The sequence below is a fragment of the Haliotis asinina genome, chromosome 10 (assembly GCF_037392515.1).
Source record: "Haliotis asinina isolate JCU_RB_2024 chromosome 10, JCU_Hal_asi_v2, whole genome shotgun sequence".
Lineage (NCBI taxonomy): Eukaryota > Metazoa > Mollusca > Gastropoda > Lepetellida > Haliotidae > Haliotis > Haliotis asinina.
Window position 1 is genome coordinate 44,120,340 of NC_090289.1, and position 27,691 is coordinate 44,148,030.

General features: G+C 37.6%; 1 protein-coding gene across 5 annotated transcripts; it reads right to left on the reverse strand.

Moving 5' to 3' along the window:
- Positions 1–558: 558 nt before the first annotated feature.
- Positions 559–27,606, reverse strand: LOC137299078 (eukaryotic translation initiation factor 4B-like). Of its 5 annotated transcripts, none has more exons than XM_067831571.1 (15): positions 27,578–27,606; positions 22,838–22,996; positions 21,482–21,675; positions 19,061–19,168; positions 17,930–17,981; positions 17,108–17,215; positions 15,766–16,288; positions 15,358–15,392; positions 14,430–14,646; positions 13,624–13,670; positions 10,850–11,085; positions 9,924–10,041; positions 8,190–8,271; positions 5,541–5,610; positions 559–4,340 (listed from the first exon to the last, which is right to left on the reverse strand). In XM_067831571.1, exons 1-15 carry the CDS (start codon positions 27,588–27,590, stop codon positions 4,278–4,280), a joined length of 2,025 nt encoding a protein of 674 aa, XP_067687672.1. In that variant the 5' UTR covers positions 27,591–27,606; the 3' UTR covers positions 559–4,277. The 5 variants fall into 5 exon arrangements, with proteins under 5 accessions (XP_067687672.1, XP_067687671.1, XP_067687670.1 ...); XM_067831570.1 differs by having other exon boundaries at positions 13,615–13,670; positions 27,578–27,596; XM_067831569.1 differs by having other exon boundaries at positions 13,570–13,670; positions 27,578–27,596.
- Between the last annotated feature and the right edge of the window lie 85 nt (positions 27,607–27,691).

The window sequence follows — 27,691 nt, forward strand, 5'->3', positions numbered from 1 at the left end:
AGGTGTCTGCAGTTTCGGCAGAAGACCATGTCATCTTGTGTATACACAGACTAGTGAACTGACTTGGTTAACACATATCCTGTCCCAATTGTATAGATCAGTGCTCATGATGCCAATCACTGGATTGTTTGGTCCAGAGTCGATTATTTTCCAACAGCCATTCAAGCAAGTGAGCGATGTCATTAGTCGCCTATTACAGCAGGCACGCGTTTCTGAAGACCAACTCTAACCTGAATGTTCACAGTTTACATCCCTATCTGCACACAATCGCAGTCGCAGTACCTTCTCATGTTTCACTTGTCAATTCATAGACACAATGAAGCCCATTTCGGGTGTCCTATGTTGTTATATTGCTTGAATATTACTAAAAGTAGCATTAAACTCATTCACTCTGACCGTTCAATAGAACATGTGCAGATACAGCCTCTTGAGAAAGGAGGGTGCACGTTTTATTTTCACCCATTTTCATGTGACTTTCAAAGGTTCTCATACTAAAACTTTCCAGACAAACTGGGATGTGGATCCACTTATGCAGAGCCATAAAGAATGACCAAATCATTTCAACTTGTATACTTATTTTATTAAAATGGATGAATTCTTCTCCCAATCTGTACAAGCCTGTGATGTTTATCTACAAGACACTAACATGTCCCTGTGAGAGAATTTACAGGTACATGCACAAATGGCAGAAACCACAAACAATTGGCACCAGGTAAAGACAACAGAAAAGAAAACCTTTCACCCTTAACAACAAAACATACAGCATTAACAAGCATGACCCAGCAGTGACTGTATACAAAATCTGCATTCTAGAGTGCTGGCAGCAGGCTGTCCCAACTGGGACACCGTGCAGGGGATGCAAACTCAAGTTACCTCATAACAGAGAAGTCAACCAATCGAATAATAGCATTCAAGAATGAATTCTTGTAGAAAAGTCATGTTTATACACCTGAGTCATGGTACCATTGTATGACACAAGTGGAAAAGGTTTACTCTTGGAATACCTACAATGTATTGCGCAGCACATATTGTACCCTCGGGCATCAAACCTGGCATGCTGTTGTGAGTGAACACTTTACCCTCTGCGCATATACCATATCATAATGGCAAACGTCATTGTAAACAGAACATAGCTTACATGTCTATTGAATTTTGACTGTGATACCATTTAAATGAGGTTACAGAACACTCGTTTTTCTTACTATGACTATAGTTATTGTTTAATGGCTGGTGTTATTAGAGCTCACAGCCTTTCAATAGTGGGTGTTCTTTAACTTGTAAAACAGGAAATTTCAGATTTTGATTTTTTTAAACATTCACAAACCAATTTATCCTGACTGACATCTCTGCATGCGTGGAAAATGACATGAGATTTGTAAGCAAAGACCTACCTGGAGACATACACTAAATTAATATACCTGCAAACTGGTGATAAGAATTTAATGGGTGAAAAACAAAAGTTCAAATCATGTCTCAGCTGTGCAAATGGCATCAGAAAGGTCGTTTCCCCAACCAGTACAAGACCGTAAGGCAGGGGTTAAAAAATCCCATTGCCCGATGCCCAGTTTTCATTTTGGGCAATCAAATAATGGTATCTTACTTGTCTGTGGGCTACTAGATACCTTCTGCCTACAGTTTTATAGTGCAAATACACCTGGATTTCATTTCATGTCTGCTCAAAATACAGCTATTAAATTTCACAGAGATCATACAGCAGAGTTATCTTTTTTGCTACTTATCACTTCTCAATAAATAGTCCACTAAACATTAACATCAAGTACCATGCTGATTTACTCTTTCATAATTACATCTTATTATGCCATGAAAATCAGGGCAAGTGGAAATTTAGTCAGGACAAGTTACTTTAATAAAGTCATTTGCCCTGTGGCAAGTGGCTTTCAAAAAACTTTTTGAATCCCTGCCCTAAGGTCAGATGAAGGTCTACCCAGCAAAAACTGCTACAGGGTCATTTGCACAAAGGAATCTTAGTCTGTCTTCAGCCTGTGGTAGAATACGGCCATTAAGACTGCTTTGTGCACATGAGCCCAGTTGTACACTGGGTTGGATACACAAATGTTCACCAGACGGGGCAGCTAATCTTATTCTTTGAAGCTGTTGTAATGTCTACAGGTATAGATATACAGAGTACCTAGAGGTAATACCTCAAGGGTGTACTGCAATATGTACCTCAAGGGAGGTAACTCAATGCTAGTTGTACATTTCTATGTTTTGATTGTGACAGCAAAACCAAACCAAACAGACTTTATTGGTGATGGACACTTTTTTACAAAAATGAAAAAATAAACACTTAGAGAAATACCAATGTCAGAGACTATGGTAATTCACTGAATCATTGCTAAAGAAGTACTTAATCCATCTTGTATTCATATGAAACATGATATATACAATTATGATTAAATACACAGGCAAGATGAAACAAAGAACAAAGTCTGAACTGTTGAAAAAAGAAAACTTTAGAATACTTACACTATAAAAGTATAGAAATACCTAGACTAAGATAAAACAAAAACTGGTTCCTTGGAAAACACTACAAAACAGAGACAGAGATCTATATTCAAACTTGAAATCTGTCAGAACTTATGAATTTGTCAACTGGACAAAAATCTTCATGTGTGTTTCAGCTGATGACAAGAGAACCAAGATTATGTTTCTATAAGAGCTAACATGAAATCCTGGTTGTGGGAAGTTTGCAGAGAAAGTTAACAGTTATTTACAAAAACAAGAAATGTTTCCTGAATAAAGAACACTGTTTAGATAAACAATATCTAAGTCAGATATCTTCACATACTCCATCTATGGTCATGACCAGACTTGTACAACGAGTAGGCGATATAGCATGTAGGCTGCTATCTCTTATATAGCATTTACACAGGGTGCTACATCTTTTATAGCACGTACATAGGGTACTATCGCATACACAGCATGTTGAGAATATGAAGTTGAGGAGAATGCTGGATCAACGAATCAAATTGCAGAGCATCTCTGAGTGTCTTCTCAAACACTAATCAGCAATATATCAGCTTTTCCACCAGCTGTATTAACAGAGTCTAGCTATTGGCTGACATGGTTCATAGACTCTTCGTATCTCCTACCTGAGATAGAACATTCATAGAAAATGATTGATTCAGTGCTGTGCATCAGAGGTTAATGATGTACAATATTAGACCGAGGAAATTCCGATCTCCCTACAGGAACAAGTAATGGACAAAGTTTGTCACAAAGCTCATGTACAAATGCCAACAAAATGAAACCTTGTAATTACAAACGGGGACAATCTGACACAAATATGGACACAACATCCCATTACAATATGATTATGATAAACAGGACATAACATCCTGAAGGTGCAAAGAGAAACCTACGTGACCATTGTTAGTTGATGGTTCAATGAGACATCAATATGTTGAATTCAAATATACCAGAAAAATAGCTATGAATGAAGAATAGTAGACACCAAGGGCGACTACTTGCTGAGGAAAGCTCAAACAGTTCCTCTCAAAATATATTCAATGTCAAGATCGTAACACGAATGATCAAAGGCAACACTTACTTCAAATCATGGACCAATGTCCGACACAGATACATACACAATGAACATGGAATTAAGTCTGAATCATGCATCTAAAAATTTCCAGAAATTTGAAATGGAACAATATATTAAAACAAATTTATGATTAATACTTCAGAAAAGAAAATAACAGTAACCATTACCATGGTTACAGATGGAACCTGATTTCAATAATATGTCCAATATTCCATCTTTTCATGGTCTACTAGAATACAGGACAGTACTGTTATGTGAACATTTCTCGACCAAATCACTTAATCTCACAGTTAGTTCTCACCTGTTCTACAATACAAACTTTACAATTTTTTTTTCTACTTTTCTAAGTTATTTCATAAAAAATATTTCATTTCAGAAAATATTTCATTTCATTTAACTAACAGCATTCACATATTTTCTCAACTTTCCCACCCTGAATATATTCAACGTTAGCTCTTACCCTGTTCACATTTAACACATGTGTCTAAATTTAATGTATGATAATTGATTTCACACTTCATCAAGTCAAAGCAGCAAGTGGCAGGTAATGTCTTTACAACTTTTACAACTGTTATGTCTAAAAACACTATTTTCACACCAGTAGACAGATGCAAGATATGTTGATGCTGGTTGTCTGTGCTTTGATTCCAGAGTACTCAAGCTGACACATGTCATATGCTGATTTGTTTGCTGAACAACATTATGTCATCAATTATGTCGAGTCCTTGTCTTCTTCATCCATGAGAAATGAATATTTGTTTGTATCTGACCAGTCCTGAAAAAATCAGACAACATAATATTTGATCAAATGAGAGCAGAATGATAAGAAAATGATTATTGTCTGACAATGCGCATCATTACCGATTTTACAAATCAAGTATCGCAAGTTGTGAATTCACACGGACATGTTTTTCTTAACATCAGTGTAACACACATAGGAGAGAAATAACTTCCTCATAAACCTTCATCGCTCAAACCTTACTTTTAGAAAATTCACAACTAAGGTGAATGAGTGAGTGTAGTTTTACACCTCACTCAGCAATATATATGACGGCAGTCTGTAAATAATCTGATTTGGAACAGACAAGCCTGGGAACAACAGCATGAACATCAACCTACGCAACTGGGATATGACACTATGTGTCAACCAAGTCAGCAAGCCTGACCATCTGATCACATTTGTCGCCTTATATAACAAGCATGGGTTAAAAAAAGACCAATTCAAACCTGGATAGGTCAAATAATACCAACACTATATATCAATGCAATCATTTCAAATGTTCTTATCTGGTCCAACAAAACAAGATTCAAATGATTCAAAAATGCTGATCTGATGACATAAACAGTGCACTGGTGTGTGTGAAGTTATATTTGCACATTTGATGTTTATAAACTAAGTGATGTCCAACCCCATGGTAACAAGATGAACTGCTGTTTGAGTGTTTCAGGTGTTTTAAGACCTGAATGCAGACTCCAATGGTTGAGAAACAACTATGTACAATACAAAAATCACTGAAATCAAGTTGGACAAATACTAAGAACTAAAGTTTGGTTTGACAAGGGACATAACTCTGTACAGTAGCATTTAAGTACACAGGAACCCTATGACCTTGGGATAGACGGCCCACAAGATCAAAGCGTTCAATATGCAGATTACCCTGATTAAGTAGTGTGCATTGGAGTGCTTCGGCCAGGAGTTTTTGAGTGCTGCCAACGAGCATGTGAAATACTAAAATCTGTGGCAATGCAGTTAAGACTTTTGCTATTCATGATAACCATGGCGTAGAGGACCTGGGGACTATATTAAATGCTACGCCAATCAGTATGCTTTAGCACTGAAAAAAAAGTGCCTTTGCATATTTACTAGTGTCAATGACACAATGGCGCTTGTCTGGCTGAAGCACTAGCATTGCAGTTTCATTGTGAGCGCCAAGATAGTACACAATACAATAACATATTATCATTCTGTTTCTACCTTTTTTTTAGTTTCTTCATATTTTGGCATCTCTTCTATCGATTTTGGGATGTGTTTTTCACGGACTCCCCTGTAACAGATATAAAAGTTACACAAATTAAACAAAAGGAACTTCAAATGCTCAATAACAGCCACCTGTTTGTGTCATCCAGTGTTTCTTCTGGAGCAACTACAGATTTAAGTTTTGATCCCTCACTCAGTCAAGGGAGATTCACATTTGCTAGATGTGTTCAGTCCTCAATGAATCAATTTTTGCGAGATATCTCAGCTCAACTGTGTGTGACAACTCCATACACACACATTCAAGTCAGCTTCCATGACTTGATATCATTATGTTATAGCAGAAGCAGTTGTTTTCAATCCTTCTACTTCCTATCTGACTTTGGCGCTGATATTTGCATTTCTCACCATACTGAATAGCTGCTTGATATCAATCTGTTACATCACTTTTATCATTTCAAAAGCAACATTTGCAAAATATCACAAAGCAACATCAATCGTATCGACTGTAAACTTAAATTTCAAAGCAGTCAAAAATAGCTATAACAAGGTTACATATACTTCCCCACCCCTGCCCCCCTAAAAAACCCAACCAAAAAAACCTAAGAAACAAAGACAAAAAAAAATAAATAAATAAAAGAAAAAAAAAAATAACAAGAACATCACCTCGCTGATTTAAATATCTGCGAAAAAAGGTTGAATCTAATAAATATGAAGAAAGCAAAAACTGAAGCAATATAACAGGGCATATGCTCAGAGTCATTTCATGTTATTATAACACTCCTTCCTCCTGTATAGCCTCCAAAACACCTAAATTGTAAGAATGGATTTTATTTTTCTTATGTAATTTGGCATCAATTACTTACAACAGGAAAGTGGGTCATAATAAATGTTTGAGGAATGACATATATATTTTTCATCTATAACATGTGAAATCTTGAAAGGTTTGGAAAACACGATCCCTTGTCAACACATACTTTGAGCAATGCTTCTCACTTCCAAATAAATTATATATTCACATATTCACAGGAATTGTATATGTCCATTAAGGGCATTTAACGATCAGAGCAAATTTGTTCCAATAGGCCATGAAATCAAGGCATTTGATGGTGGTTATTTTCCTAAGTAAACCTGAATGTTAATTACAATTCTCTTTGCAATATTTGACAGAAAAAGAGGTGGGAATGGTGAGTGTCACAAACAAACATGTAGTTCTACAGCAAGTGTATGGTCTTGATCAGTAACAAATATGTATCATCAATCATCCATGAAAAGTTGCAATGCACTATGGCTGCAATGATTCACACAGACCTTGATTCGTTTCTTGATATTGAGCCCTCGATTCCATCATTTTGGATTCAGTTCATTATACAATAAATATCAGATCAAAAATCACTCTCAGAGTTTATGAAACAAAGCATATCACACTGAAAACCTTTTTCAAACATTTAACTATGAAATCAGAAATGTAAATGATATATCCTTCTTAAAACAAATAGATATGATGTTTTTATATAGAACAGTCTATTCCCAACAATTCTCATCAGACTATCAGTCCGGAATCAACCAATAACGTTTGCTTTATTTCAGCACTCAAAACTGCTCAAGTTGGAGTAATAATAACGTTCTCGCTGTGTGGAAATAACTAAAAAGATATCCAAATATTGAATCAAAATAGTAATAATGCATATTAAATGTCGAACCTAAGGCGTCATATGATTTTCGAGGAATCGAACTGAATCATTGCATCCCTACAATGCACTTGTGCAATATCAGTGTTCGTGATAGGTTTTGTGTAAGTGTGCGCAGAAACAGAATAGTAAATGTGTAGTCCAAATCTTTGGTGCGTAATGTTTTCATTACAATCGCTAATCATTTCAAAATATATTGGTTCTTTAGATGTCGTTGTTTTAAGGTACCTTTTGAAATTTGGTAATCACAATCTACGCGACCAAAACAAGCATGCAAACTATTTTTCACGTGTTTTCATTTTTGCATGAAAAACGAATGTTTCTGCGTTAATGCTAACAATGAATATTTTGCCCAATCTAAGTGTTCAAAGGCAACCAACTAGTTGGTGCTCATGTAATCAGTTGTGACCAACCAAATCTCAAAACACATTTTCCTTGTATGATGACCTGAGCTTATGCCCTCCAATATTACCCCTGAAAATCAGCTCTTGAGTTCTATATGAAAGGAAGCAACAGCAGGCTAACCAAGTATAGATTATTCTGATGACGTTGACTGTCATTCATGTCAGTCTATGCATCAAGAACAATTAATGTGTTCATACACATGACTACAGTATTATTTGTGACATGTCTTAAAGTCCATAGCGCAGCTAAATCACTTCATTTTTCTTGTTGCTTTATTTCCATTAGTATTACATTAGTATGGACCAATACTTACTTCATGTCACAAACAACTTTCTTTGTAGAACTAGTACCTAACTGAAAATTTATCTATTACAGCAGCAATACAATAGATCTATGTTACATAAAACGATAAAAAAAGATATTTTGGTTGCCATGGAAACAGTGAGTGAGATGCTACTGACCCACATCTAGACTTGGTGTACCTGTTTGAGAGTACAAAGTGAAAGAAACATAGCACTCAGTCATGTCTACTTATCAAAGCACATGGACTGACTTTTTATCGGAGCCACGCCCCCTTTCACCACCTCGGCCCATTCCTCGACCTCGGCCACGCCCCCTGTCCGAAAAACCCGGCCCTGTCAACAGAACAACAGTACTCTGAGACTTCACCCTACCTAACTTTGACCTTGGCCATCTGGTGCTGATGAGTAATGCAGCCTGATTCAACCACCGTGAGCTGCAGACACACAGTGGCAATGTTCAGTTGGGTGCATCACAAACTGATTTGATATTTCTTCACGTAATAAAACATTTTCATTGCGACAGGATTCATCCAAACTTAGGGTGTTTTTATTATCTTTCCTGACGTACTGAATAACAGCATAGATTCTTTGACATTGTTACTGTACCAACACAGAAAGAAATATTAAAGAATGGTGCCAGAGCATTACAGTTCACGGCTTAATGTCAATATTGACAACTTTATTTAAACGTTGAACACTCCAGTGAGCAAACATGATCACACTTTGCTTTGTTCATTGGTATGGTAAAACCCACAAACCATTGGTATATCTCTGAAACCCACCACCAATGGTATGGTGGGTCAAGGTGCTGAAAAACCAGAAGTCACAATCATGTTGTGTACACCACACACAAATCCAATATGCATGGGTCAAAAACAAGGGCGACAACTCTGCATCGCAAGTCTGCTTGGCTAATTTGGTGAGAGATAATTATGTACAATTTGGAAGGCAATAGTGCAGTGTAAGGTGTCTGCCTATCATGCTGAAGGTCTGGGTTCAATCCCCAGTGGAGGCACCTAGGTTCGGGTTCTAAGGTGGGCACATCTGTATAGTATCATTAGAGAAGATACTTGGGCACACATTGTCTTAGTTCACCCAGCTGTGAAATGGGTACCCATGAAGATGTGTCGGCAATGTGAAAGTTTAGTTCACTGCACCTAACAGACAGCATAGCTGATTGATTTCCGAGGAACTGAAAGTATGATGGTGTCCTATGACTGGGATTAGTAACATACGTAGAACCATGAGCAGGCAATGTAACTGTATATGAACAATTTATAAGTCGACTAGTACTAATATGATTTAATTCCCCTTGCAACTGAATCTCAGCAAACATTACAAGATATAAGTTAATTTCAGCATTCCTTTAATGACAAACAAATGTCTACTGGCATTAGTCGGACTTGTTTTATTAAATTTTATCCACAAAATAGACTACAAGTTTGACTAAAAATGCTAAAATCTAGACACATAATCATGAGGAGCCATTCAGAACAATTATGGGTTCTGGTTCAGGGAATAACTTTCAAATACCTGCAGTGACCGCATGATTTTCTGGAGTTTTATTTTATAGTTTCAATGCCTTAGATTTTCTTTCTTGCTTGACCCAGTACACATGAAAAGAGCTATGTGTTTAGTTATGAAGTAATCTCTGACAATTTAGTGATTGACATCATTAGAATAAATCTATGCGTCTGGGACATAATAACATGCATGAAGAAGATTAGTAGTCGCCTCTGATGACAGCCATGGATTGCTCACCGTACACTTTACATTCAAGGGTCCTTGTCTTTGTCACAGAATATATTCTTAACTGTTGATGTGAAATTACTTTTGTGTATATATCTATGTCTTCTGGTTGATAATCAGAAAGAAGATATTGAAAACATATCACTCAGTTAACAAATACTTCCAAAGATATTTTGGGGATCCCTTTTGAAAAAAAAAAATTCAAAGGCACTATTTTATTATTTACTGTTACTCACCTCTGCTATCTGTGTCCTTGTCTTGCCTCCTACCCCAGGCATTGTCTCGCGGGGCATTATCCTGACGCTGTTCTGGGCGACCTTTACTCCACTGGTTAGATCCGGGAGATGTTCCGGGCTGGAAACCGAATACAAAGTAACTGATATCCAGTTATGTCTTAACAATCAATTTATTTGGTGAAATATATAATCATACAGTCAGTTCAATTTGGGAGAATTAATGGCACCTTGATATCTTGTGGAAATTACTAGGAGTAATTACAAATGTAAAACAATGCAACTATTATGCAGACCATACAAACGTACAAAATTATTGAAGGGAGTTAACTGCTGCAATGCACAGAGTCAACATGGCTGTAACTGAATGGCAGTGATCCAGGCAGTGATCCACAATGTCAGCACAGAACACAGAGCACACTCTAAGGCCATACATAGGTTACCATGGCCACTGGGCTCAGGTTTGAAAGCTAAATCCTGTTGTGAAATTAGTGGCTGTGGACTTGGGGCAAGAATGGCCCATAGTTTATGTAACAGTTGACAATATTTCAGCAATACCATGACAAGAAGTTTAATTTTACACTTTTAGTTTTTATAACGGTGGACACCACAAAAAGACTTCACACACCGTACCCATGTGGGTAATCGAACCAATGTCTGACATAGATCAACCTTCGTGGTTTTACCAGTTAGTTGTTTAAAACTGCACCCAGCAATATTCCAGCTATATGGTGGCGGTCAGTGATCAATAGTATAAGCAGTGATCCATGCAATTTAGGCAGTTTCACCTCAAGTCATCGCAATGCATACTAAAATATTGATCCGAAAGTGCATTGTCTTACAGTCTCCTTAAAATGATTTGCAAAGGCTCCTGAGAACTAAATGAAACTGAAATACTTGCAAGAGAATTCAAATTATTTGTGACTTACATCTGATGAAGTTGGTGACCTGGGTTCTGAAGAATGGGATGACGGAGATGTATGTGACGGTGGCCGTCTGGACCAAGCGTTCTCCTTAGGAGGAGGTGCATCTACCAGTTTGGATGTGTCCTCTTTCTTTGGAGACGTGGCTGGCTTAGGCTCTTCCTTGTCATCATTAAAGACATCAGAATGGTTGGACAGCTCACTATCACGGCGAGACCGTTGACTTGTAACTGGAGGAGGGCCTGAAGAAACATGGACAGTGTCATGGCAACAAGAGACATGCTACCAGGTTGAAATAGTGCAAGAATGTTATACCTATACTAAAATGAGCAAGGAGCGCAGCATTTAGTTCAGCAAGTGCAGTGACATAATTTTCCTCAGTGGCTAAAATTTTTCATTCCAAGACCAGTCAATGATCACAAAAATTGTATGAATGCTATGCTTATCAACCTGGTAAGGTCTAGATATATTTGTGACAATACACACTCAACAAATTTAATGAATGCAAGAACAAAATTTACATTAACAGCACCATCAAAATGGGTACTTGAATAATATAGCTCAAACATGCTGGACTGGCTTTTCTAAGCATGTTACAGGTTAAACAAGGATTAATCATGCAGTTAGTTATGCAACCATAAATCAAGAAAAAACTGTTTTACTTCACAGGTTTGTTGATGACACCCCCTCTCCCTCCCTGAATGTCCAGTTACTTCATAGAGTAGTCCTCATATCCCAATTGCAAAGATCGATTTTCATGCTGTTGGATTGTCCGGTTGATTATTTACAGACTGCTGCCTTTTAGCTGGAATATTGCTGACTGTTTCGTTAAACAAAAACTCACACCAAACTGCAGTGTGGTCACTATTCTTAGCCAATACTTCGGCTATGCTTCTCACACAACATGCGCCGAAGCCTTGCATCTATCTAACAAACTCTACAATAACATCTATTAAGTTTGGGACTCCATTTTCTCAGTGAAGTACCAGAATCTGTACTTAAGAAAGAGTTTAACCACAAATTTGACATGTTAGATCTGAATACATGTACTTTCTTCATGGCATTATGAATTAAAAAGTCCTGCATTTGGTAATGACTAGGATTGCACAATGCTGGCTGCAACTGACTGTTATGAGTTACTGATATACGAGGCTGTTTCCTTTGTTGAATAGAAATAGACATGTGTCATGACTACTCTAAAAATCTTCTGTATTCATGGATAGTGGAAGCATAGTGTATACCAAACCTGTGAAGTGTTGCCATAGCAGCAAAATCACTAAAAGTTTATCTCATGCCATATATTACGAGATGCCGCCATATTTGGTTAAAGTGTATGAAGAGTGTTGGATTCCACATGCGATCACAAGCAACAAGGACAAGCACCAAACAATACAATTCTTTTGACATTACTGTGTCACCAGAGACCATATATTATCTATTATATGGTCTATGGTGTCACCCATTTTGTTCAACATTCAATTTGTCAATGTCTTGAAACATTTCACAAAAATCAATTCCTATACAATTTGTCTTTTTTTTCCCCTTTTGGTACTATGAACAAATGAATCTCATAGAAAGCAGAAATCTGCTTGGCTTAAGACACGTCTCCAGTTAAATAGGGCGAACAAAGTAAGCTCAGGTTCACATGAAAAGGGATTTTTAGCAGGTGTCAGACCTTCATGCAGAAAATGAAACCATTTCAGTGTATAGGGGCCCATTTCACAAGCGATCATAGCATCACAAGTGTCGTCAGTCTTTCCTAAAGTATGGGAGTTACGATCATTTTTGCACTTTGATCGCCTTGTAAAACGGACCCAGGATCTTAACTAAACACACTGCTTCTCTCAAAACACAATTAGAACTATGAAAACAACATAGCATTCAGAGGTTAAACATGTACCATATATAAGGAGCTATATTGGCAATCAGCAGCATTCAGTGTTTAGAAACAAAACATGGTGAATAACAGTGTGAATACAAGCCCTGGGTGCTAAAAGCAAGTTATTGTGAAGGCAGCCATTGTCACACTGGTAGGTAGGTCACGGGTTCGCTATAGATTGTTCCAATTCTCCGAGGGAAACCAAACATACACTCTGATAAAAAAGACCACTTGAAGAAGATAAAGCAAGAAACTGACAGAAGCACACTTAACATAGGGGAACCTGTTGAACCAGACACAGTTACTAAGTGACCATGGTCTACATCAACTGAAATATCTGCACATTTTTCCTGTTTCTCAACGTATCAGTTCATATTTTAATTAAGTTCATTTCTGAAGCATGTTTACCCGCCCCAATGTGTCCTTTTTCATGAAGATATTAAGGGATCAAATTGCAGCCAAAAAATGTTTAACTGGACTTTGTTAGTAGCTACATTAAACTAACTTTGAGTGATGCTAATTAAACCATGATGGGTTTTGTGAATGTTTCAAAGTGAACAGTAAAACGTAAACTTCTTACAGGACACCCCATTTTGACATGACATATGACATATCATCGATTTCCATGATATAATTACCTTCAGTTATCATTTTTCACTAACACCCTCTATTGAACAAAGACAATTACAAACAATGACAACCCCATTTTTGTTCCTTTCATCAGCTGGGTTTCAGGCTGAAATGTTCTGTTTTCTTTATTCAAAATTGTCGTTGAATGTGTTACTGGTTGACATGTTCCCCTACGGCCACAAGTCGGTCTCTCTCAGGTGGTTGGAACAAGCTATACCTGGTCGGACTCCTTTCCCAGAGCTGCTACTAAGACGTCTTTCACGTTTACTACCTCCATCTGAGCGGTCACTGTCTCGCCGAGTCCCACTTCCTGCAGGTCTAAAATTAAAACAGGTAAACATCATGCATTAAGATTTGTTGGCCTTGTAACCAATAATTTGTCATTCATATATACTTGTTCTATCTGACTTGCAACTTCTAAACATGCCGCTCAAACAAGTCAATAATTTGTGTATCCATTTGCACATTTACCATGGGTGCCCAGATCAATTCGTAAGTGATGTGTATCATTCATTATACATATACTTTAGTATCAGATATATCAGTTGGTTGGTTGGTTGTTTAATGCCTCACTCAGCAGTATTCCAGCTATATGTCTGCGGTCTGTAAATAATTGAGTCTGGACTAGACAATCCAATGATCAACAGCATGCTGATTGGACATTGACAACACACTGGTGAATGTGACATGATACTTGTACATTCCATGTTCATAAACTTGCTTATGTCCAATGCTACATGTAATAAGGTGAATTGCTGTTGGCAAGTCTTCGCTGTCTTCAGATCACTCCAGCTATAAGGTGGCAGAACAGACAATCCAGTGATCAACATCATGAGCATCAATCTACCCAAATGCGATATGATGATATGTGACAACAAAGTCAGCGAGTCATCCAATCCCATTAATCGCCTCTAACATCAACCATGTGTTGCTGATGGCAAATTCTAACATGGATCTTCACTGCATATTTGGACACAAACAAATCATGTGTCTTTTACAACACACATTATTACCCCACTAGTCATCTCTGAAAATCTACAGTTCCTCTGCAATATTCCAAAAACCCAGAGGTCTCACCTATTGTCATAATTCCTGTTCTCTTTCTCTTCATCGTATCTGTGTGAAATCATCTGACGTTCACGTTGCAGACGTTCCTCAATCTCACGCTCACGAGCAGATGTGTCCACAGGTTTTGCCGAGCCAAAAATGGAAGATTTTCTTTCCTCAGTGCTATTGGTGTCTGTTGGTTTTGACCTGGGCTGCAGCTGGAGCCGGGGTCTCTCCTTGGGGGCCTCTGAGAGAAGCATTTAGAAACATAAATATTAGTTTGCCAAATCACTGCTTAGTCAGGGAGTTGAGAAGCAGATTAATTTATTTTTCTGAAGGACAATCCATACATTTGTTGAATAATCTATTGTGCATTCTCTTCAGAATTTTAATCAAAAAAAAAAGATGTTCCAGTCCCACCCTTGTTCAGTTATATAATGACAGCCATTTTTCAAATAAACATGTCTGGATTGGATAATTCAGTGACTGACATCACAAGCACTGATCTATGCAAATTGGGATGTAGTGAGCTTGAACCTAGTCCGCTGTCCTGACAACCTGATCTTGTTGGCAGCTTCTTACAACATGCATGGGTTGCTGAAGGCCAATATTAACACAAAATGTTAATGAACTGTATACTGTATCTACTTGGCACTTACTCTTTTGAGTAAGTGAGTGAGTATGGTTTTATGCCACATTTAGCAACAGTCCAGCAATACAACAGCTTGGGACACCAGAAATGGGCATCACATACTGTATCTGTGTGAGGAATCGAACCCAGGTCTTCGGGTATATTTTTATGCCACTTTTTCCACAATATCATGGAAGAAGACACCAGGAATGAGCTTCACACATTGTACACCGGAGGGGAATAGAACTTCAGATGTGATGAGTGAACACTGTCACTACTAGACTACCCCATTGACCCTTCTCCACTTTTGAGAGGTTATTGTCTTACCTTGACTAGTTTCTCTACTGTTAGGTCGATCTCCACTACAATACAAAACATACTGTGAAATAACAAGCTGTAGATATTAACTTAGATTACTGTTGCCTCTGAGGCTGTGTCATGGCAATAAAAAGCTGTTAGTTAAGGAAAGTGAGGAAACAAATGAATATTGCTGATTATAATGCCATTACTTTAAAACAATAATTTGCAAAAATTAATAGCTACGTTGAGGTACAGGTGCTAAACTTCTTCCAGCATTACCAAATAAAATGATTGGTTAAGAAAATGACTTTATTTTGACCATAATTGTGCTATTTTTCAAACATTTATTCAAGAATCCTGGTATATTTTTTTTTAAATATGCCCAAAACACGACTACTCTGCTATAGAAAACACTGTAACCTGATGTGAACCTACCCTCTCGATCCATATCTATCGCTGTATCCTCCACCATCTTCTCTTGACTGGAACCCACTACCAAATCCTCGTCTACCACCATCTCGATCAGAGAACCCACGACTTCTGCCTCCATACCTATCCCCATCCCTATCTCCATATCGGTCACTGAACCGTCCTCCGCCACCATCCCTGTCGCCATAGCGACCACCATCCCTGTCGCCATAGCGACCTCCGTCCCTGTCACCATAGCGACCACCGTCCCTATCGCCGTAGCGACCACCATCCCTGTCGCCATAGCGACCACCATCCCTGTCTCCATAACGTCCACCATCCCTGTCCCTGTCTCCATAGCGTCCACCACCACCACCATCTCTGTCGCCATAGCGTCCTCCATCTCTGTCACCATAACGTCCTCCATCTCTGTCGCCAAAAGAACGACCACCATCCCTATCTCCATATCGATCACCAAATCTTCCCCCATCACGGCCACTAAATCCACGACCACCATCACGATCACCTCCACGGTCAAAAGCTGGACGTTCTAAAATCAAAAGGATGATAGTAAACCTGATGCATTTAAAGATGCAACATTGCAAACATGACTTGGTTGGTTTGTTGTTTAACGCCACACTCTACACTATTCCAGCTACATGGCAGCAGTCTGTAAATAATCAAGTTAAGACATGACAATCCAGTGGTCAACAACATGAGCATCAATCTATGCAGTTATGATACAATGACATAAGTCATCCAAGTAAGTACATCCAATCCCATTTGTCACTAGGGTTACTGAAGACCAATTCTCACCCGGATCTTTTATTTTGCAAACAGATATAGGATACTACACTTAATGCCTCAGTGAGAAAAATTATTGTTGCACTCTGCAATATTACAACTACATTAAAGTGATTTGTAAATAATCAAGACTGGGCCTAACAATCCAGTGACAGATATCATGAACATCGATCCACAGAACCAGGATACCATACAATCAACTACACTCTGCATATTTCAGCCATATCACTGTGGTCTGTAAGTTATCAATTCCAGAACCCTCACAATCCAGTGACTACCTTAATGAGCATTGATCAATGCTTCCATTGGCTACAAATTGAATCATACCAACCAAGCATTATCACCTTACAACAATCATGGCTCCGAGATGGTCACTTCTATCCTATTTCTTCACAGGTATCCAGGAAAAGACAACAGCTGCTACTGTATGTCTTCTTTACAAGATTGTTAACAGTCCTGCTTACAGAATTTCTGATGTCTTTCCACTTTCAACACACTTTCAATTCATAAAACATTAACTGCATCTTTTCATTCATTTTGAATTTTCAGGCACAGTAATACCTACCCGGAGCACTACCCGGCTCTCTCCTCCTCCAATTGGAATCGGTGCGGTCAGGTTCATCAGCTGATCGGCGATAGTCTGAGCCACCCATTCCTCCTCCACGATCATTTCCTGTAAAGGAGGACGTTCACAGTTTTGACCAACAAATGGACTTGAACCCAGACCTTTACTGTGACACTAGGCAACCCCACCGTCCTATATTACAAGGGTTTTAACATCACAATAAGATCATTTTGTTTACCCTGCATGTATCTGACACCACAAGTTCATGTTTGCCTGATAGTTCATGATGCTGAAACACAGTTAACATATCATAGTGATGTAAAAAGCATTGTAAACCAAAAGTCATTATGTTCTGTAATCTGATTGGTTGAAAAACATGATCAAATGGTATTAGATTCCCGGAAACTGCAAGACCGTTCACTGCGTATGGACACGTAGAAACATTGCAAACAATTGTTTTGTTGTGCCATCAGCAGTGGTGACGTCATTCAAATCACATTGTGACGTAAAGTAGGAATGACGTCACAAATGAGCAACTCCAGATGCTACCATGGGTACCAGCTGAATCAGCCAGCTGATGACACTTCACTGATGTACCCGTACTCGATGTAAACGAGTGCAGACAGTAAAACCCATTGGTTTACTTTTTTATTTACAATGTCGATAAACATCATGTGTTGGCCAATTTCCGAGTGTTATCGAGTATTTGAAGCATGGGAATATTTCATTTGATACCTCCGGCTGACGTTGCCGGTTCCAAATGTATTCCTGTGCTTCAAATACTCAATAAAACAATGATTAGAGACTGCTGACAAAGCATACCTTGCTGGTTCTGTCCTGCCAAATCAACACGGATTTTTCTCCCTGCGAATACCTGTGTTTGAATAGAAAACAATGAAATCAGTTTCACCCTATTTCTCTACAAACACCTGGGGTCATCACCAAGTTTCAGACATTTACCAATTCACATTATTTTGACCCATAATCAAGGCTGGTTAATCTCTGGTATTGCTGTTATATATTTACATAGCCTAATTATTTTCAGTTTCAAATTTTGGGCATGAATCAGGGATTTACATGGCATGTCCAGTATGCACAAAATGTAAAGAATGCACTCAGAAATATTTTTTTGCTGTGACCCAAGGGACTCAATATTATTCATTGTACCCAGATTTGCTAAGTGTTTGTCTATTCCTTCATTCCAGGCTCTAAAAAAAGAAATTACTGGAACATTCAGTTCTCTACCCTATTACTTCACAGGATCCTTGTACTGCCTAACAGTACACTAACACTTAAAACTAATAACTGAGATCCCCAGGTCCTCCATGTTTGTGTCAAAAGTTTCATGGAAAAAAAATGATCAAAGGAGGAGCCTGTATGGTAAACACACCATCACTAAGGATACAACAATAAAATATGGCTATTTCTATTCTAATCTAGATGAATAGAGCAACCTTTATCTTACTTGTCAAGGTTTGTTGCTTGAGCTGCTTAAAAATGTCTCAATTTGTAGCAAAATGTAATTTTCTGAATAAAATTTATATTTCACACTAATCCTGACTCATGCTTAATTGCTTACTCTCCTCTTCCTGGCGAAGGTAGTGGAACACCTGAAATCCCTTGAAGTTCCCTTCTAAAAGGAGCAGATGTAAAATTCACACTCACCCCTATATTACCTCCCTTGCTACGCACTTGGTCTGCTGACCGTCATGATACTTCACTCTCTTCTATAATCGCCAGACACGAGAATACTAGAATTCAGTGTGTCTCTGTGGGGCGGTTGGGAGGGCTTTCGTCATGAGTCAGGAAAAGTATAAAATATTAATTTTATTCAGAAAATTCATGGCGGTCAGCTGACCATGTGCATTGCAAGGCACTGTTTTCACATTATACTAATAACAACCTTTTCAAAGCATGTATATAGCCCAAAAACAAGATGTCAGTAGCACTTACCGAGTCATTTAATGTAAGTGCATCAATAAGAGATTCACGATCTTCAAATTCCACATAACCAAATCCTCGTAGACGTCCCTGATCAGTGGGCAGACGCACATTTGCCACCTACAACAATGTACAGGGTTAGTTGTAAGAAATAAGAAAAAACACAACAAATTGACAACATTTTCCAACAAAACATTGAAGATAAGGTCAAGGTTACCTAAAAAGACCGGCTTCTGCATAATTCCTGAATGTTGGTAGTCACCAAACGTGAAGACATTGGGTACAACTGTTCATGAGATATCACATTCACAAGAATCGTGACATACATAGTCCCGCAATGCAGAATATATAGTCACCCTTTCCGCATTACTGTGTCTAACAACTAGCCTTTAAGTGGTTTCGATACTATCAAAATACCAATGCAAAAAGAAAAAAAAATAGAAGCAAACATCAGTCAACCCAACCACTACAGTCTACTGTATACAATATATTTTTCATTCAGAAACATGCATTTACTGAAAATAGAGACAAAAAACATTGTCCCAGAATATGTCTGATTATGATTCAAACTACTGAAAACAATAAACTATGAGCAACATAAAAATTCATAGCTGAAGGATGATATCTGGCTACAAAATATTTATACACTCACAGTTTACTCAAATTCACTGGTTTTGCAAATGTAGTTAAAGAAATATTCTTTCTACACTAAAAATCGCATCTATCACCCTGGAAATGCAGAATGGTTCATCACTAAAATAGTAAGACAGATTTCAGTCATGTATTTCTGCTCTTATTCCGAGTCCTAATGTTTCACAAACATGGCCACATTGAAAATAGCCCCAATGTAATCAGGTGCGTGTTGGCAGTTAAATCCCAAGGATTTGCCCCATTTGTGACTAACAGTCATGTAAGGCCACAATCCTACTCCTCTTTCACCAGACATTGTAATCACAAGCCCTTAAGATATATTGATCTGAACATTGATTATCTGTTTAAACTCTGTCTAGGATTCTGTATTTATCCAAAGGTGATGTGCCATCAGTTCCTAATGAAACATAAGGAATGTAACATGTGTTTATCCTGATATGAGGGAGATGTGATACCATGAATAATTTACCATCAAACTGACTGACTGACTCAGTATCTTTTAACGCCGCTTTCAGCAATATCATGGTGGGGAACACCAGAAATGGGCTTCACACATTGTACCCATGTGGGGATTTGAACCCAGGTCTTCAGTGTGACAAGCAAATGCTTGAACCACTCGGCTACCCCACCACCCTAATCTGCAATCTGAGCAGCAACATTTCACAAAATGTACACAACAGTTTCTATGTTTGTCATTCCAGATATACAAAAACATACTGAAATCAGTCCTTGTTAGTGATACAAGAACACAAAGTTATCAATATCCCCTTCAATGGCAAAATACTCTTCATGGATATGTCTACTAGCTATGATGACTTTGAATGTTTTGGGGTCTATATGGCAAAGTGGAAGGAGAGTATTGAAAGGTTTGTAAATTCTGCTCCAGAGAGGAACACTACCATCAAATTCAGTTGAAGACAAACATGGAATTGGATGGAAGCACAAAAGACATTTTATCCAGAATTCCAAAACTACTGAAAGACACCAGTACACCACCTGACTTATCCATATGCCAAGTCTGGTGAAGAAATGGTGAACAGTTCTGGTCCAAAAAAAACCACACCCACCAAATTCACTCAAACTTGAGCTCGATGCCATGGAAATGCACAAAAATGTTTCATTCAGAATTCCAAAACTATCAAACGCCACCAGTACGCCACCAGATCCATCTATGTGCCAAGTTTGGTGAAGAAATAGTGAACAGTTTTGAAGTTCTGGTCCAGAAAAGACAAATGTGCATTGACGCACGGTTGGTGTGCATTTTAGTACCCCATGCAAAACATGTTTTCTCATTTTCTCATAAGCATTATTTGTAGTTTACCGTTTAACAACAATCACCTCAATGTTTGTTGAACACTGTTGACTCCAGTAACACAGATTTGGTGAAACAGACAGCAAGCGTGGTTTTACACTACTTCTAGCAATATTCCAGCCATATCATGCTAGGGGAAATAGAAATAGGCTTCACACATTGTACCCATGAGGGGAATCGAACAGGGGTCTTCGGCATAACAAGCCAACACTTTAACCACTAGGCTATCCCACCACTCCAGCTGGTTACAGAAGTCATGCCCTTCTATTACCTAATCAAGAAATAGTGTCTTGTTGTAGCTATGGCCTAACATGTTTCTGGTTTAAAAAGATATAAGATAATTCTTTAAAACTAGTCAAACTAAGGTTAAAAAAAATAATGCAATTTATGTATTTATTTAATGCCATGTTAATCTCTATTTTTCCTGAATTTTGTGGTAAAGAGTCATAGAAAACACCGGACAAACACACCTTTTGGTTCTTGAAGAATTCATGAATCCTGTCCTCGCTGGCTTCATAGGCGAGGTTTCCGATGAATGCCGTGAAGGGAGGGTTGTTTGGGATCTTCTCCATGTCCACGTCAGGTCCCCGAGCAGCCTTGGGGGCAGTCGGGAGGACAGAGCGGTCGAAGTGGGATCTCGTACCATACTCAATTTCTGGTACATCTGTCCACAAAACACATGGAGTGAGTCAGTTTTACAAGAAATTATTCCAGCAATATCAAGGGGGAATACACAGGATTGGGTTGTTTGTCTTACAGTCCCTGAATCTCATTATTTGCACTACTGCCTTGCCATCCCTGCAATACTAAACCTCAAAATGAAGGAGGTCTAGATTTCCTCTGGTCATGAGTTCCCATCACACTGAGGCTCCTATTCAAGTGGGATTGTTTGTCACTATCAAAATCATATACAGAGACTAAAGAATGTGCTTCACACCTTGCATCCATGTTTGGAATTGAACCCAGGTCTTTGCCATTACAAGTGAAAGCTTTAACCACTAGGCTAACTAATGGCCTTAGAAGAGCATGAACATCAGGATAGTTAGGAGAAATACTCTGAGTGACGTAACATTTAACGTCACATTGTCACAATATTTCAGCCATATCAGAGAACTACTCTGAAATGTTCGAGATGCTCATGATTTAATAAATTCCGTCCATTTACATCCTTACTGTCACTACTTGATGAAAGTTCTGTCTTTTACACTCGGTGGGCCTCTCAACCAAACAGACATACTGCAGACTTATAACAGTGAACCACTTCCATTTGTAGTCTGTCATATGCAGCAAGTGGCAAAACAAACAGTTCACAATAATCCTTCGGTTCCTTTCAGGTGTTTGTTATCAATGTAGTTTACAATATATCTTGGTTGACTTGTTGTTAAATGCCATATTCAGGAATATTCCAGCAACATGGCTGCAGTCTATAAATAATTGAGTCTGGACCATACAATCCAGTGATCAACGGCATTAGCAATACAATATCTATGGATACAATGAGATGTGTGAATCAGTTCTAAAGACCAGTTCTAACCTGGATCTTCAAGGAGATACAGTATGTGAAATTTCATTCCAGTTCCAGTCAGTTTTTAAAAAAGAAATTAGGTCATGTGATTCTTACTTTTTGCCCCATTTAAAAACATAGAGATTTAGATGGTCCCATTTTCAACCACAGCAACAGATCTCAATTTCACTCACACCCCACAAAACTTCAAACATGGCATATGTGAAACAGTATTTCTAACAATGTCAAAAAACTATTAATGACCCAAATATTCAAATCAGATTTTCACAGTCATATTGTGAGAGAACATTAGTTGTCTCACCATCAGTATTGTCCATGTTTTCCATCTCAGATGCCCAGTCCAGGGGCTTGCTGGCCAGCACATAGCTGGTTCCGGGTCCTGAACCTCCTTTGTCATCAGCCAGGAAATCGGTCAGCGCAAGGGTCTTACCCTTCTGCTTCTTTTGTTTCTTCTTACTAGCTGTAAAATCACAAATACCATTTTATTATTGAGAATTTGAATTGAGTGAGTTAAGCTTTATGTCATTTTCACTAATTTCAGCAATATTCCAGCAACATCACGCCAGGGGGGACACCAGAAATGGGCTTCACACCCTGTACCCTGCACTAACAGCTAGTCTCTGAAATGAACATATTTTACTGTAAAAACGTTCATAGTGACAAAAAAAATAATATAATGAAATGGAGCCCTGAGACTATCTTCATTTTAAGAAGCTATGGAAATCTACACTTGCCACATTTTCTAGACTTGCATGGGCTTTCTCAGATATCTATACTTCAGGGTCTGTACGACAGACTACCTGTACCCATTGTGGACAATGGAACCTGGGTCTTCAGTGTGGTGAACAAACACTTTAACCACTAGGCTACCCAAATGAAACCAAAGATTTTAGTATTTCATCAAAAGTAAGCTGAAACTAGAGAAGCCTGTGTCAAACATATCTGATTCTATTTGATGTTGATCTCAGCTTTACCACCTTGAACATGCGATCTTACATTACTTTCAGTTTTCTTTCACCTTAGGACATCGTCTTCAAAATGTTGATCATCATGATCGAACAACACTATCAGAATTTTTTTTATAAGACTCAGTTTTTGGACAAGGTATTGAAATAGCAGACAGCTAGAGTAGAGCCTTGCATATTATTTGCAACCAATAATTTGACAATCTCTGACAACCCATGTGAGGTTTGGCATCTGACACAGTAACTGAATGGGTGAGTAAGGTTTTATACTGCTTTGAGCAATACAGGTACAATATCACGGCTGGAGACACAAGATATGGGCTCTACATATTGTGGTCAAGTGGGGAATCACCATGACATGGTAAATCTTTAAGCACAAGGCTAACTATCCTACTAACACTAGATGGGGCTGGTGGTACTATGAGTTTGAGATTTACTGAGGCTATGAGCTAAGTCTGCCATGTCCTTTATCAATTACCAGTATTCACAAAAAGGGATTTATACCAGTGAACAAACATATTTCTATTCATGTTTACATTTTCAATCTATTGTCAAAGTGTTGCAAAAACCTGACCTGACAACTATTCAGTCAAGTGGCATACAAGCATCATTCTCGAAATAAAATGCCAAACCTGATTCACAATGCCATTCCCTTGAAGGTCACATGCAACCAAAAAATCAAACATAATTAAGACACAATTATCACTTGTTCATGACAAATAATATACATTGCTGCTTGTGAAAAAGCAAATAAACAAAATTATAAGTGTACAATCACGATTCAAAAGTGTAATATTTTGTACTTGGGCTAATTTCCCTTGAAACGAAGCCCTCTGGAGACCGAACCCAGTCATAGTGGATGGGTGGGTGGGCACACAAGTGTAATGACGACTTCCGACTGGCTAGTTCATTTGCTGATACGCTGAGGGCTATTCACTGCGCATGTGTTATGGGCGCAGCACAGTACAGCTGTTGAAACAACTCTGGGGTAAAATTTAGTGAATAGTTTGATCTCTGATTTTAGGTTGAATTGGCATTTTTGATGATTTGTTTTGGTAAGTGCATGCATGAAGTTATCAGAATCTGGAAATATGTGTTTTACATTGCATGTGACCTTTGAAAATTAACAAAACAAAATTAAAATCAAATAAAATGGGTAAAAACAAACTGGCTGACAGGCAACTTTTTATATAATGGGCAACATTAAAGACAAGCAGAATGTTGCCAGGTAAGTATCATGATAAGCATTATACGGAGACTTAAACTTAGTGATTTATAATGATCTGTTAGGAATGCATATCTTGGCATATATATTTACTATGCTACCTGCTGTGAAATAATGTTTACTATTTAATGAATGTGTTTTGGTCTACACTTCCTAGAATACTACTGTATTTACATTACAGTGTCAGCTTAATTTAGGCTGTTTGCCAATAGTAATTTAAGTTGAACACTTTATAACATTGCTTCAGCTTGCTTGTTCATTTGTTGTTTAAAGCAAAATTAACCATTATTTACTGTATGAATAAAGTCTTTAAATAACTGAGTGTTGAACAGACAACCCAGTGATTTAGATCATGAGCACTGATGTACACAATGAGGTCATGATACAGTGTCCTTGGACAAGCAGATCGGAGACACTCTAAATCAACCACATTCACGGTTCAATGAACAGATTAGCTACTACCTTTCACTTACTCATTATAATGGGATAGTCCAAATAAAAACACAAGATAAAAACTGAACCTATATTACTTACTTTGAAAGACAGCTGAAAAGACATTTATTTCAATTTTGATCGGTGCAATATGAAATCAGTTGATTTTCACAAAAATTGGTTGAACTTTCTCATCTAATGGGAGTTGGTGTCATCATATTGACGCATCATGCCAATGTGGCCATGGATGCAACAATATTTATCATTACTTTCTTGAATGTTCATTGTATGGTCAGTCCTGGATTCTGCAGTTGTAAAAAAAAAAATCACTCTGCAGAAATCGCATTTTCTTACAGAATCAGTGCAGAAATTGCCACTTTTCTGCCACAGAATTTGCTTATTTCAAAAACAGTTAATGTCAAAAGTAGGATTAGTTACACATAAAACAAACTGACATATTGACTGTGACAATATTTTCAAAATAATCATGACTAAAGATACTTTATTAACAAAGCAAGTTTTAGGCATCTTTAAAATAATATTAGATGAAATGACACTGTAAATACATTCTCAAAATCGATCATTTTGAAAACTGAAATTATTTCAGACTTAGTTTAAATATATAACTGTTATTTGCATGAAACTGGAAGTTGTTTGTCTACATCAAAGTTACGAATGAGAGGAGACAAATAACTTTCAGCAAGTGTTTAATTCTCAAACACAGAAAAAGGTGTGGGTGCTCTGTCATCAAACTTACTCAAGATGTGTGTACTGTCAACTGAACGTTACATCTGTGTTTGAGAATTACACTATGAAGGTCTGTATAATGTTTTTTTTTTACTTCCTAAATGTTTCCAGCGCAGAATGTTTTGCAGAATATTGAAAAAAATAGAGTGCAGAATTTGCTTTAATTGACGTGGAATTCTTAAAAATTTGCTGCGGAATCCAGGAGGGACTGTATGGTATTCAAAGACATAATCTGTGACAATCTTCAGAAAGTATTTTTAAAATCAGAATGTTCCAGCTTTATCTTGTATATGGTGGTACATGAAGAAGTAGTTATCTGAAAAAGTATTACTTTATTGTTTATTGACCTGTTTACAGAAGAGTAGCAATGTTGTTGTGCATATATGAAACGAAACACAAGATTACTTACACACCATGAAATTCCATTCAGTACTCTTACTTTTCTCAGTACTCTCAAATTGAAAAAATAAGGTGTACATACTCCACATGTTGAAAAAATATCTGGAGCCTTGCTAAGCTATGGCTGGATTAGAAGGGCTGCATTCTATATTTTTCTCTCTGACTGATTAAATACCATGACGATATCAACAAGTGCCTGCAAGACACCTTTTGATGAAGATCTATTCACTTAAAAGTATTCTATCATTACAACTTTTATTTCATAGTCAGATTCGTATTATTGTTGGCTTGATAATGATTTTTTTATAGAGGCTGTTAACAAACAAACATCTCACACAGAATAATAATTTCTTCAACAAGGCATTAAAATGATTCAGATTACTTTTATAACAGACCCATTAGTAATAAAAACAAACTTGTGTACAAACTTGCAACATAATAATATAACATAATAGTACAAGTGAGTATTAATCTATGACAATAGAACCATAGTTTTTCTTTTACTTATTACTCTACTTCCTAGCTTATAATCCGGCAAGTAAGGATTACCTTTCTTAACCCTCTCAACAAATAATACCATGCCAAGATTACTACTTACAATGCTGCAGATATGGTAACAAATTTACATTTGATAAATAACTTTAGAAATGAAAACTTACAGACTATCGATACAGACAGTGTTATCCGAATGGTTTCAAATGATCAACAGCATGTACCAGAGAAACGAAGCAATGAACTACTAATAAACAAAAGAAACAAAATGCAGCAGATCAAAATAACTGCAATCAGTTTGCCAAAACATTTTCATGTTGACATAAAAATTACTGCAATCAGAGGGATACATGTTTCACTTTAACACCAAAACACAATTATTGTGGTCTTTTGATTTATCAATAACGAGTCAACTTTGTAAGATTTTTACATAAACGATGCAGTCTAACATGTGTATTTATCACTTAAGCAAATTGATCTGAATTCTTGGTTGATCAAACTTATTACACACTGGACGTTATGAATTTGATCGAATATCCTGAAAAGGATTCTGTGCGATAGTGCCAGGTTGGGACATGTGCATATGTGACACCGTATGGGTTGGATGGTTGGCTTCGTGTGTCTAGTATGGTGATTACGAGTTGCATGATAGTGTTGATATACGTTCCGCGTGGTGATCAGATCAAACACAATCACTAAACAAAATCATCGTTAAATGATCGTTGTGAATAAACGAATAGGCACCTCCCATGTGCCAACCAAGGCCATGCTGCCCACTCACCTGAAGTCGCCATCTTGAGTGACCGCCTCGGAGTTAGAGTGCGCCCTTGGTTTGTACTTGATAAAAATAAACTGAATATACATTTAAGCTTATAGCCCTTTTTGGTAATAGCAT